We start from the raw sequence: 13,036 nt of genomic DNA on the forward strand, positions 1-13,036 counted from the left end.
TGCTTTGTGACACACATTGAAAGAGAAGTCTCAAATCATTGCGACCTTTGAGTTCAGGTGCAAGTATTTTGTGAGATGCTACTACACGGAGATATGGGGATTCAGGTTCCAGTGGATATGGGGTATGGATGGACGGGGCCGGGGACACAGATACAGACTCCTGTTGGGTATGCACAACCAGGTCCTTCTACACGGTTCATGGGACCCTCTACACAGACTCGTGTACGATATGCTCAGCCTTAGTAGTTCCCAGACTATGTAGTATGCTCAGGGGTTTCAGCAGCCCACCCCCATGCCACAGATGCACCAGACATAGAGACTTCCTTGCGATGGTTTTGCTGGTGCACACCGCCATGGCTGTGTCAGTAGGTGGCCGTGGTACACTTAAGGACATGTGCTTCCATCCACGGAGCAGCAGGTGGCGCTCCCTTCACAAAGAGCTAGTTTTTTGAGAGCAGAGTCCAACAGCCTTTAGTCCAACATCGGACTCCCATCATCGATTTGATGGCTCCCCCTCCGGAGGCTGACACTTCCGATGCAGCAATGGTGACCACTCTTTCTCTTGGGTAACAAGATCAAGAAGCTCTGCTCAACATCTCTTCTACATATGCATTGCCTTCTTTTCAGCTATTTCAGTACCCTAGTGGTTTCTTTTTGCTGTTTCAGTGTTTCTCTCATCGCGACGGTGAGTGGTCTTGTGGAGGGCAACGTGTAGTAGGGCTACAGTGTCACTGGTACGGGACAAACAATTAGTTACAGTTGGGATGGAGTTCACACTGGACGGACTATGGCCTCTGGCACTGACACGTGGCGAGGATACGGGCAACACGGGGCCAGATTATCACCACCACAGTTTGGAGATAGACTTAGCTGGATTGGATATTTTGTGAGCCGTTGGTGGCTCTTTATGGTTGTATATATCGGTAGTTGTTTCTAGTCTTGAGGATCATCTACTTTGTATGTTCGAGCATATTGAGTCTTGAGTCTTGAGTTCATGCACAACACGTCTGCACCGTCCCTACACATTGGAGCCGCGACACCCCCATTGTACCCTTGAGTTTGGGCTTGGAGATGAGTGTGCTGCCAAGCGAGAGTCTGTATGGTTCTTTGAGTTTGTCGAGTTCCACTGAGTTCTGGGTCTATTGTGCTTTGAGTCGTCATTCCATTTTAATGTGGTGTCTTTCTGTTGGAGTGAGGATTCTTGCATAGTGCACTGAAGAGCACCCAATGTAGAGAGAGTACGACACACTTTTCCCGCTACGACATTTGTGGCAAATCTCTATATTTGGAACAACACCTGCACCTTGTGCAAACATTGCAGCATTCACCTCGGGCACATTTTCATCCAAAGTAAACATTCTATCCACTTTCATTCCTTGCGCAACCAGCCTTCTATTCTTCTTATGCTCTTAGACAAAGAGATCGTCGGAGTTAAATGTGACTTGCAAACGTTGCTCAACAGATTCCAAATTCTTTGTGATGTTAGGTACAGGCAGTACATCAGCCAGGTACTTAACTTCACCATCTGTCATAGACAATGGTACATTTCTTGTATGCGTAATGGGATGTGCAGTATCTTCCCCAGTCTCTACATAACCAGGACTTTGTAAAGTTTGCATTTCCTTAAACCATTCACCATGACCGGTCATGTGATTCGATGCACCAGAATCCACATACCAAACATTATCTTAGGATTTTTCCACATTTGCAGACATAGTATTCAGCATGTGCTACACCACAAATAGCCTCTCAGGCTCATCTCCATTCCTACAAGTGGTTGCATAATTGTTTTGCTGTCTCTTGTCTGGATAGTCACGTTCAAAGTGACCATGTCTTCCACAACCCCAAGATACTACATTTCCGTGTTGAAATGTATTATTGCGTTGAGCATTTCCACGACCTCTTGGAGTCCCCCTGCCTTGAAAGTTTCGTTGACCACCTTTGTTCCGACCTTGATTGTTGTGCCATTGTTGTTGTTGGTGATTGCCTCTTCCTCAGCCTCGTCCACGACCTGTACCACGTCCTCTACCTCTTCCTTTGTTGTTATAAAGGACCTTTTTAGAATTGTTTCCACCCTACGTAGAGGAGTCTTCCTCGAGTTCCTTCTCTTTCACAATCAATAAGGACACAAAATCTGTGAATGAGGGGATGTTCTCTGGAAGATGGATGGCAGTTTTGAAGTATTTGTGTTGTGGACCCAAACCTCGCAGATATACTTCTACTATGTCATTGTCATCGACCGTTACACCAATCGATGCAATGGATAGGTTTTTCTTCTGCAGAGTCTTCAACTCAGTCTTCAACTACAGCTTCCTTGCCTTTGTGTTGGACATATTCAATGATAGTAAAGTGTCCCAAGCCTCCTTAGGAGTATGAGCATCTTGTATATGCCTAATCGTAGTGTCTTGGACACTCACAGAAAGCCGGTACATGACCTTCCAAGCTCCTTGTTTTCAATCTTTAAACGTCTTTCTTTACGTAGCACTCGTACCTTCCTCCGGTAACGGTGTTGTTGTCCCAATAACCTTTGCCCATAAGGAAATTGGTCATTCTGAACTTCCAAGCATGGAAGTTGTTCTTGTGTAGCTTCTCACTGACAATCTGGTTAAACCCATGATTGTTGGACGACATGTTTCCAACACTTCACAAAGTCTTTGAGCAGCTTGCTAAAAATAGTTAGTTACCGTCTGTAACCACAATCTACATACATATATCTGTTTCACAGTGCCAAACAGTATCTTTGCACACTGCTTCCAAACTGAGACTTTTTGCACAACCAATATGCAGATTTGTAGAATCCCAAACTTTAGCGTTTTTGCATGTGAATGTACACTAACTCCAAAACGGGGGTCGAAATGCGCTCGGAATGGAATTCTGGCTACACAATCTCAATCCAAAGAACAACCTCCAAAAGAAATCACCTCAAGCAGAGATCGTTGACAATGGCTCTCGAGAATATCGAAGCCGCTTCCTAGGCTGCTCTTGCTTGCTGCTCCAAGCTCCTCAGAGACAACCTGACTTTGATACCATGTCAAGAGATTGAGAAGGAGAGAGCTTGAGCTCTTGCAAGCACATACCACACAAAGATAGAGGCAAAAGACTATACTTCTTCTTCTTCATTAACTCAAGATAAGAGTTCTACAAACATAAGGGAAAGTACAACCTAAAAAGGGAACTAGTACAACGGTCTAGTGTAAACCGCTAGTGAGTGAGGTGAGTAGATAAGTGTGTCATCACTCCGGTAGGTAGACTAGCTCGGTGTAGTACAATTGTAGTATTATTGACGAAGGTATGCATATCCACCAAGGCGGGCGAGTGATGATGACTGTCGGTGGTAGTCATCTAGGAGTCGTATGTATTGAGCTTAACAGCTCAACACCCTTGCTATTGCATCTTGAGGCCCTCATTTCCGCTGGTCGTTTTGGGTATCATCTTTGGGTAGCTTGATGGCCATATTCCTGGATCTCACTTCGTTTCGTCCCTGGTTGTGCTTATTGCAAGGCTGTCACCTTGCATTTGTCTTGGCATGGTTGCCAATTTCCTTAAAAGTAATTCCCTCCGATTGGAGAGCATTTATTGGAGTAAAGCATTCTCTCTCACTTTCGTTCAGCTCTCTGCTTGACAAGCATACTTTCTTTCGCAAAAAGGGGTATCCCAAGTTGATCAAGTGGTGGATTACATAGGGCAGGTCCTATCCTTTCCTACTGCCGCTCTTCGTTATGAGCTGGGATCTCATTATTGACATTTGAGGCAACATATTTAGCATTTTCTTGATGGTGTTTCCCCAATGTCTCCATTCCTTGCGGACTCTTGGCTTTCGGATTGGAATCTCGCCCATACTAGGTTGGACTGTGTATCAGTAGGATCAGTTTATGCTTTGCTGAGTCTTATGTATGGATTGTGTCTCACGAAAATCAGTTGTGGTCACTCTCCAAGTCTCAGCTGTGCTGGCAAATAACGCTATCTTGCATTTGGAAGAATCATCTACCTCTTAGAGCGCATTTTCTTATGGCGATGTATGGTGGGTGCTTTACTGGTTTGTGCTTTGTTGCATATGCGGCGCATTACCTCCTCTCATTGTGTCTGATGGCATGGGGTTGATGAGATTGTGACGCATTTGCTTTGGGATTGTGGCTGCTCCAAGTCTTTCATCAAGCAAGTGTCCTTTGATCTATGCCTTCGTTTCCCCTTTGGAATCTTTCACAGACGGTTATGGAGTCCTCCAGGTGCCATAGTCTGTGTTTGAGGTCTTCTTCAATTGGGTCAGATTTAGGGTTATGTGGACCATATGGCACCAACGTAACTCTCAAATGTTCCATGCGATGTAAATTGACTCTTTCCCTTCAAATTTGCTCTTAGACAAGCACTTCACTTTGGTCATGATGTGGGAGAAATCTCTCTTGAAGATTATAGGAAATTTTTGTCCCCAGGAAAAAGATCTTTCTATTAGCTAATAAAGGTGTCCAACGGGCTATAAACTGCTGTGACAAGAGGGGGCTACATCAGCATGAGGGGAAACTCTTTCAATGGGAAAATGAGATGTACAATGACGGCTAAATCAAGAGATGGGAGGAGGAAACAACCACTCAGGTGGCGGATAGTGCCATCTAGGAGCCGCATGGACCATGGTGTAGTAGAAAGGCCCTGCACGTCATAGTCGTAGGAATGCCTCATGACGATCCTACATAAGGTTGGAGCTGCCTTGAAGCCTCTGGACTCCTCGAAGTGTATGGATCAACTCCAGCTAGATATCTCGTACAATCGCCACCGATGGAATGGGGCGAGCCTTGAAGATGCGAAAGCAACGGGCTCTCCAAATGAACCAAACAGTGAGAGTGGAGAGGAGCTCTTGCTCCCAACAAAGCTCTTTATCACTGCTCCACTCCTTAGGCTTAAGCTCTATGACAGGCTGGAGTGTAGGCCGGCCCTCCTGTATCACAATCATCTTGCTAGCTGAAGACAGTTCAAAACGAAGTGTTGAGCCCGTTAGGGTGGACTAGGCAGAAACACCTTAAGTGTATTGCCTAGCTGACACGACAAGGCTGGTAGCATCCATAAAATCCGAAGCCAAATCTGTTGTGCCATGGGGTAGTCCCACAGACAATGTGAAGCCAAACCTGCTACGCCATGGTGGAGTACTATAGACAATGCCTCTATGACTCAAGTGGGTGGGCACAAGCGGTACAGCCCGCCGGATGGCCACTGTAGACCAACCAACTCCCAATTGCGGTAAGTTCGATGGGCAACTAGCCACTGAAACATGGTGACTCTCCTCGGTTGTCTGTTGTCCAACAAGCGCTCCCAAAAGTCTTTCAGGAGCTCAGCTGTGAGGCCCTCCACTCCCTAGGGTCCCACTGCAGCCGCAAGAGACGAGGGCAACTCTTCTAAGCCCAAAGCCTCCAATGTCCAATCTCAAGATCGGATGGGTCAGAATCAAGCACACAAGTCCTCCCTCTGATGCCCACAACTCAAATCTGCTGGAAACAACACTCTTCTACCTCTGGTGCCTCAATAGTAACCCTATGGAGGCGACCCTCTCGTTGAACATCAAAGAGCATGCAATGGCTTGAAAGTTGAGCCTAAGGAAGCCCTAACTACGATGAGGACCTAAAGGTGAGTGAAGGCCCCCATCCAGCTGGCTGCCACTGGCTCGATAGGTGTGTGCCACTCTGTTGGTAGAGCCTCGACGATGTCTTGACATGCTCTGTAACCCCCCTCATGATCCACAGCTAGGTGCTCTGAATCTCCTTAGGGTGTGAAACTGCAACTAGTCTCCCAGGGTGCCAGCTGGACCCTCTGCCATGGGACCCCATGAGACATGAGGTCTACTGCCAACCATGTGATCTGACTATGTACTGACCAAAGGGTTCCAAATAAGAGGCTGCCTCAAGCCCTCCTCAATGCATTTGGCCTGGTGCGCCTCAAGTCTCCCTCTCAGCTGCTCCCAAGACCGAAGCAAGCTCAATGCGAAACGGTCCTCCCATCTTTTTGTCAGGCCCACTGTGCACATCTCTGTTAAAATCCAACGAGTGGATGGGCTCCAAGGGCCATCTGTCTGTGGGACTGGGCCTCTAATTCGGTGCAACAAAAGCTCCTTTCAGCGCTCCTCACCTGGAAGCAGAGCTCTGACAACAAGCTTCCCAAGGAGGGCTCTTCTGTGCTATGCTGGATCAATGATACCCAACCCTTCCTGAGAGCAAGGTAGGGTGATGACCCACCAGCAGACTTTGGCCTTTGGCCTGAGCCGATTGTGTATCTCTCCGTGTCCATAGAAAGTTCTTGATCAGTCTCTCTAGTTGGCTGATGCAAGAACTCGAAAAAATCCAGCAGGAATTGATGTACCACACTGTGGCTAAGAGCACCTGGTTGGCCACAACAGCCTTGCCCGCAAGAGATAACTCATAGTTACTTGGAACGCGGAATGAGAACGGAGACGGGCCTCCTTGCGGAACGGGGGAACGGGAACGGATCCGGAACGGGAGGCTTAAAAAACACCCAAATAATACAGAGGGCAAGCCCAAGGGAGAGAGCTTGGGTCCTTGGGAGCTTGAGGGTAGAGCTTCAGAGCAAGGGAGAGGGAGATCCTTGAGGCTTGTTGGATTTGTGAAGGAAAGGGGTGAGGGGGGAGCAATTTATAAGGGGCCATGGCTGCCAGAAAACAAACACCTTCGAAATCTGCCTGTTTTTGACCGTTGAAGACTGCCAGATTTCGACTGTTGCTGCCGTTCCGGTCCGTTAAAGCTGTTCCACCCCGTTCCGGTCCGTTCCCGCTCTGCCGTTGCGGTACCATCCGGCTTGTCGGAACGCCCAGACGTTCCAGGACGTTCCCTGCACAAGAGACCAGTCGGGACGCCGTTCTGGCGATCCGGCGTTCCAGTCCCTAGGAGGGGCATTCCCTGGTAACTATGAGATAACTGTGCCGAGCTCCAATGCAACAACTTCCTCTTGATGGTTAGGAGGAGGGGAGGAGTTGCTGCTCTGGTGACAAGTCAAAGCCAACTTGGCAGCCCCAACTGGCGTCCCGGGAGGGATCCAACTGAAACCCTCTCTAGGTGACCATTTAGGCGTGGGAGCATCACCAACCCACAAAGCCATTGTCCTTCGCCAATTGATCAATGCTTCCAAGGCATAGGAGAACACCTTAAGTGACTACTTGTGCGAATTGGCCTCACAGCCCTCCAAAAACATGCTTGAATTATCAGCAAACTCAACGTCCAAAAGCTCCTCTCCCCGAATGGGTAACTATAAGCCATGCAAACCAACCTTCTGTGAAGCCAAAAATCTGCTCATTGCCTCTGCATATAACAGAACTAGGAAAAGGGCAAGATGTCAACCCCACTGTACTGAGCGCGTAAGCATGAATCGCCCAGCTCCCCTCGACCTCGTGCTAGCAATAGCTGACTGTGAGCACATCTGTAGAGAGAAGACACTCCTTTGATCCATACATCTGAAAACCCATCCTATGCATAGTGCCCTCAAGGAAGTCCTAGTCAACCGTGTTGTAGGCCTTCTCAAAGTCGAGAAGGAGCACCACAAGATCCTTTCCTCACAGGCACGCGAGGGAAGTCGCCTCCCAGAAAGTGAAGATGTTGTCAAGGATACTGCGCTCCTTGACAAAGCCTGTCTGAGTGTCATATATGATGCTCTCAAGTAGTGGCTGAATTCTCGAACTTTTCAGAGCCTTGGCAAGGATTTTGTAGGCTGAGTTGAGAATGGTGATGGGTGGCCACTGCCGAATCTCATATGGGGATCCCCCTTCCTTGGGGATGAGGTAGATCAAACCCTCGCTCATGCTATCAGGCATCTCCTTAGTGCGCAAAATGTGCTCGTATGCACTACATAGGTCGTATCCTAGCACCTCTCGGCCCTCCAAGAAAAAGTTGGGAGTCAGACCATCCTCTCTTGGGCAACTACCACGAGAGAGTGCTTCGAGAGCCGCCTCTTGAAGCTCCTCTTGGGGCGCTCAGGCATTTGGCTCATCTCCTTAGTGACGAGGCAAGGCATCTGTGCCCACACCTGCTCTTTGCATGCATCTGGCTAAGACCAGCTCATGGCAACCGCTGTTGCCCATATGTCCTCAGACTCTGTGGCAACGGACCCATCCGGTCTCCTCAACTGGCGAACACTGGTATGTGCATGGCGGGGACCCACCATCTCAAAAAACTCTCCAATAACTCTCGCCCACGTGGGTCCATTGAGATGCTTGACGGTGGTAGGCAAATTTATGGCACCGTTTCTCAATGGTAATACATCCAGTCAGGCCTGGGAGCATCACCAACCCAAAAAGAAATTGTCTTGTGCTAGTTGTTCAATGCTCCCGATGCACAACAAAAAATCTCCAAAGCCTGCTCACACTTGTGCAAGTTGGCCTCACAACTTTGCAAAAACATGCCCGAGTCATAAGAAAACTCAGCTTCCAGAATGTCCTCCCCGAATCGGTTATTGTAGGCCATGAAAACCTACCTCTTGCAAGGCGAGAAACCTGCTTATCGCCTATGCGTAGAAAAGAAACAAGAATGAGGCAAGAGGGCAGCCCTTCCGTATTGAACGTGTAAGCATGAAGTATTCCCCTTGCCCTCCTGCTGGCAACATCTGACTGTGAGCACACGTGTAAAGAGAAGACACCCCTCTGATCCATGCATCTAAAAAACGGCCCTCCAAGAAGTCCTAGTGAACTCCATCATAGGCCTTCTCAAAGTCGAGAAGGAGCACCACAAGGTCCTCTCCTCGCAAGCGGGTGAGGGCAATCGCCCTTCAAGCGTGAAGATGTTGTCAAGGATACTATGCTCTTTGACAAAACATGTCCGAGTCTCATGTATGATGCTCTCAAGTAGTGGTTGAATTCTCAAACTCAGAGCCTTTGCAAGAACTTTGTAGGCTGAGTTGAGAATGGTGATGGGTCGCCACTGCTGAATCTCCTCAGGCGGTAGATCAAATCCTCGCTCATGCTGTGAGGCATCTCCCTAGTGTGCAAAATGTGTTGGTATGCACTACATAGGTCCTGTCCAAGCACCTCCGAGTACTCTTAAGAAAAAGCTGGGAGTCAAACCATCTTCTCTTGGGCAACTACCACTAGGGAGTGCTTTGAGAGCCTCCTAAAGCTCTTCTTGCAAGAGAGGTCTCTCAAGCATCTGTCGCGTCTCCTTAGAGGAGTCAAGACATTTGTGCCCACACCTGCTCTTTGCATGCATCCTTGCGCTCTGAGTGTGGCTCAGCTAAGAGAAGCTCTTGGTAAAAGTCGGTAGCTTCTGCCCGTATGTCCTCAGGCTCTATGGAAACTGTTCCATCGTGTCTCCTCAACTGGCAAACACTGGTTGTGCATGGCGGGGACCCACCATCTCAAAAAACTCTTCAGTAACTTTGTCGCCCACCTGAGTCCACTGAGATGCCTGACGGTGGTAAGCAAACTCATGGCGCCGTTCCTCAATGGTGATCAGCTCGTGTCGTGCCTGCTGCATCTGGTGCTCCATCCAGGGGCTACCTAGGTGTCACTCCTGCATCCTCTGTAAGGAGGCAATGCCCCGACGTAGCCGGTTCTTCTCCTCCGGAGTCGCAGCCAATCGCGCTGTCGACTCTTGGAGAAAGAAGCGACTAAGCTCCCTGAGGCCATTGTTCGCTCTAGCAGTAATGTCCCTCTGCATGTCGAGACTCTCGGTCCAAAGTGCAGCAACCTGATTGCAAAATCCTCTCAGCAAAATCCTTTCAGCAGATCCGAGTTGTGGGCATCCGTGGGAGGACTTGTGTGATAGACCCAGACCAATCAGCTCTTGAGGTAGGATGCTGACGGTTATGGGCTTGGGAAAGTTGCTTCTTGGTGTGCGAGTGCAGTGGGATCTGGGGGAGTGGTTTTGGCTTAACAATCGTTAGTGAAATGTACATAATTGTCGCGTAGTGCAGTGATTATGAGTCCTAATGCTTGCTCATCCTTGGCCTGGTTTTGTGCGCTCGTAGTCTGTGCTTGTACTTGCTCGATGAAGGGTCACTAATTGTGGCTTGACTCTTCCACATAATTCCTTTTTCATCAAATAACCTTTCAACTTAGTCTGCTAGGTCTGAAAACCCTCACCGTTAAATCTTTTAAGCCCCTTCTCTGCCATTGGGCCTTGAAGCGGTCTTAGCACTTGGATTTTTAATGCCAAGGCTAGTGTCTAAACTCCTCACAATTACACAAGATCAATAGACATGCTTTTCACAAGATGTTCTTGTGCTTGGTTGCAATTTTTTATTATTATTGATTTTAAAGGGGAGAAAGGGATAGAAAATTTGTCTTTAATTACTTCTATGTGAAGGGTGAAATGCAAATGAGAGCTTATAACTATTGCTAATCAACCACTAGCTTTCCTGCTAGCCAAGAGAGTAGTGGCTGAAGGGGAGGAACCCAAAAATATGGTACTTTAGTAAGAGAAATACTTATCTTGATGTGGTAGCCAAGTGGACACCGAGGCCAACCTATCACTTCCCACCACAATCCAGATATGTGTAGCTGTCTCTCAAAGATACTTCTTAGTAGTTATGGATGAGATGTGTCTGCTGTATATATATTCGTTCTTGTGTGGTTCAGCGGTAGGAATCTTTGGTCTAGAGCCGGGTCATTGTCACAACACTTCCCTTGCACTGTTTGAGGCTCCATATTGTACCTTGTGAGCACTTGGTCTGGAGCTGTGTGTGCTGCTAGCCAGTCTGTAGCTGCTACATTGAGAGTAGCTGCACTCATGCTGAGTTTGGGGTCTATCTTGCTGTATACACTCTTATTCATCTTCTTGTTGTATATCATTGAATTATGCCATCATGTCTTTTGGTTGTATTGATGTGTGCCATGGAGTAAGATTTTTGTGTATACTACACTGAGGAGCGCCTATATTGGAGAGCATGACATAGTTTTCCTGCTACGTACCTCATGCATTAAGTAGAGTGCATGAGCTTCCTTGAACAAAGAAAACGTTGGCCACATGTGTCTGTTTACCCATGACCTTCGATGTCAAAGTCTGCATAAGTATATCAAAAGGTGTGAATGTGAATAGTAAATTTATACAAAGAGAAAGTCCAGGTGTTAAGCATGTGGAATCACCATAGAGTAGGCTTTGTTTAGCATGTTTTCAGAAAGTGTCTCTCTCACAGATATCTAAAACGTTTCATAAATAAGTTGTATTTTGTGTTTTAATAAAGTAGGAATCATAGTTAGTTGGGCGATGACATGAAATCTCATAATATCTCTCATATTTTTTTCTTTATATCACCATTTGGATTTTAATTTATGGATCATTGTGGCTCAAAAACGTCCCACTCAAGCAAAAAGGATTCAAGCTAAGACAAGAGAACCTAACACTATAAAGTCTCGCCTAACTTGTTGATTGCCTGCATTCCTCCTCAATGAACATGAAAGGCTTCTTGTATGTGCATGTTTACACACCTCACGCTGTAAATGCAAATAAACATGTTGAGCTCCATTTTAGTCTAAACAGATGGACACTTTCCAATCCTTATGTGCTGAGTACATGTGTGAAGTGCTCTTAGCCTAGGGGTTATGAGCAGGTTTATGTACGTGAATGAATTTGAGTGTTTTTTGAGCCTAGAGTATTTTCAGTGCTGCAAACTTTCAGGTAAAAGTTCAAAAGGTCAGAGCCAAAAGGTTCAGCAGCAGGTGTTGCAGGTAATACAGTCATATCTGCTGCCTATTTCTTTATACAATTCGGGCACGGACTCTAGGGAATCTGAATCATAAACCTTCCTATGCAATTTGATCATAGAAATTCCGCATGGGTGGATTCAACACAATAGTTGCAACTTCAATTGCTGAAGAGGGCTTAGACATTATGGAGGTTGACCTTGTGATCTGCTTTGATGCAAATGTATCCCCTCTTCGGATGATACAACGTATGGGAAGAACAGGGAGGAACCGTGATGGCCGAGTGAATATCCTTAATCACTGGAACAATTATATCATTCATAAATGCATGTTATGGTTGTACTCACAGGTAATAAGAGTTCTCCTTAACCTGTATTCCTACTTATTCTAGCGAGTGAAGGAGCAGAGTTTCAAGGATACCTCAAAAAGCAAGCCAAAAACAAAGTTCTTGGCAAGCACATGCATAATGGTGGTTTACACAGCTTCAATTTTCATACAAGTCCACGCATGGTAAGAGATTCAATGGCCATGTGCAGCTTAGTTTTCCCTGATCGTAAAATAGAAATGGTGTTTATGATGTATATCTTTACAAAATGTTTTGCAAATCATAATAACTCAAATGTGCTAGAGGTATAGGTGACATTCATCATTTTCTCTCAAATATTTGTGGCTTTAAAATAAGCATAGCAGTATAATCTGTACTTGCACTATAGGTGACAATAGCCACGACAATTCTACACATAATCTCAAAGTTTCTCCAAGCTGCATGGACACCGGTAGAACAGAGGGATTTTTAAGGAGAAAATTGGTTAGGAAAAGAAGCTTAAGAACGTAAAAGGAAGTCTATCAAGTAGCTACTATACTACATGACTATGGGATAGACAGCTCTCAAGGCTCTTTCCATAGTCTCAACATGTATAATTGCAAACAAAAGAAAGATCCCCTCATATCTAGCATGCCATGTGGGCTCCTAGCCTCTTGCTCAAGCTCTACCTAAGAACCTTGTTCTTGGGATTACACCGCTGAGGAGGCTCGTTGCTGCTCCTGCGCGCTCCCCTCCCCCCCCGCCTGCTCCTGCTCCTGCTCCCCCTCGCCATAGCCCCCCTTCGCCTTTGCCCTCGTGCTGCCCCCTTGCGCGCTGCCCCCTACCTGCGCACTGTCTGTCCTCGAGCGCTGCTGAGCTTGCACCCAGCCTGCGCGCAGCCCAACCAGAGTGCAGCCCCGCCCGCTGCCCCCCTCTTGCTCACTGCCCGCTGCCCTCGCCTTTCCAGCCCCCTATCCTCACGCCCCCCCCCCCCCCCCCCCCCCCCCCCCCCCCCCCCCCCCCCCCCCCCCCCCCCCCCCCCCCCCCCCCCCCCCCCCCCCTCCGAAGGCCTCGCTTGAATTGCTTGGCAGTGGATTCTCAGTTGG

At 47.4% G+C, this 13,036-nt stretch overlaps 1 protein-coding gene across 5 annotated transcripts in view; it reads left to right on the forward strand.

Moving 5' to 3' along the window:
• Nucleotides 1–13,036, forward strand: part of FANCM (DEAD/DEAH box RNA helicase family protein) — a 207,891-nt gene that overhangs the window by 164,578 nt on the left and 30,277 nt on the right. For all 5 annotated transcript variants that reach the window (XM_086529246.1, XM_086529244.1, XM_086529245.1 and 2 more), the window contains 3 exons: nucleotides 11,601–11,650; nucleotides 11,748–11,913; nucleotides 12,009–12,136. In XM_086529246.1, the coding sequence (XP_086385372.1) occupies nucleotides 11,601–11,650; nucleotides 11,748–11,913; nucleotides 12,009–12,136 (344 nt within the window). The remainder of the gene's footprint in view (nucleotides 1–11,600; nucleotides 11,651–11,747; nucleotides 11,914–12,008; nucleotides 12,137–13,036) is intronic.

The sequence above is a fragment of the Adiantum capillus-veneris genome, chromosome 14 (genome assembly GCF_014529385.1).
Source record: "Adiantum capillus-veneris isolate H3 chromosome 14, ASM1452938v2, whole genome shotgun sequence".
NCBI classification, from domain to species: domain Eukaryota; kingdom Viridiplantae; phylum Streptophyta; class Polypodiopsida; order Polypodiales; family Pteridaceae; genus Adiantum; species Adiantum capillus-veneris.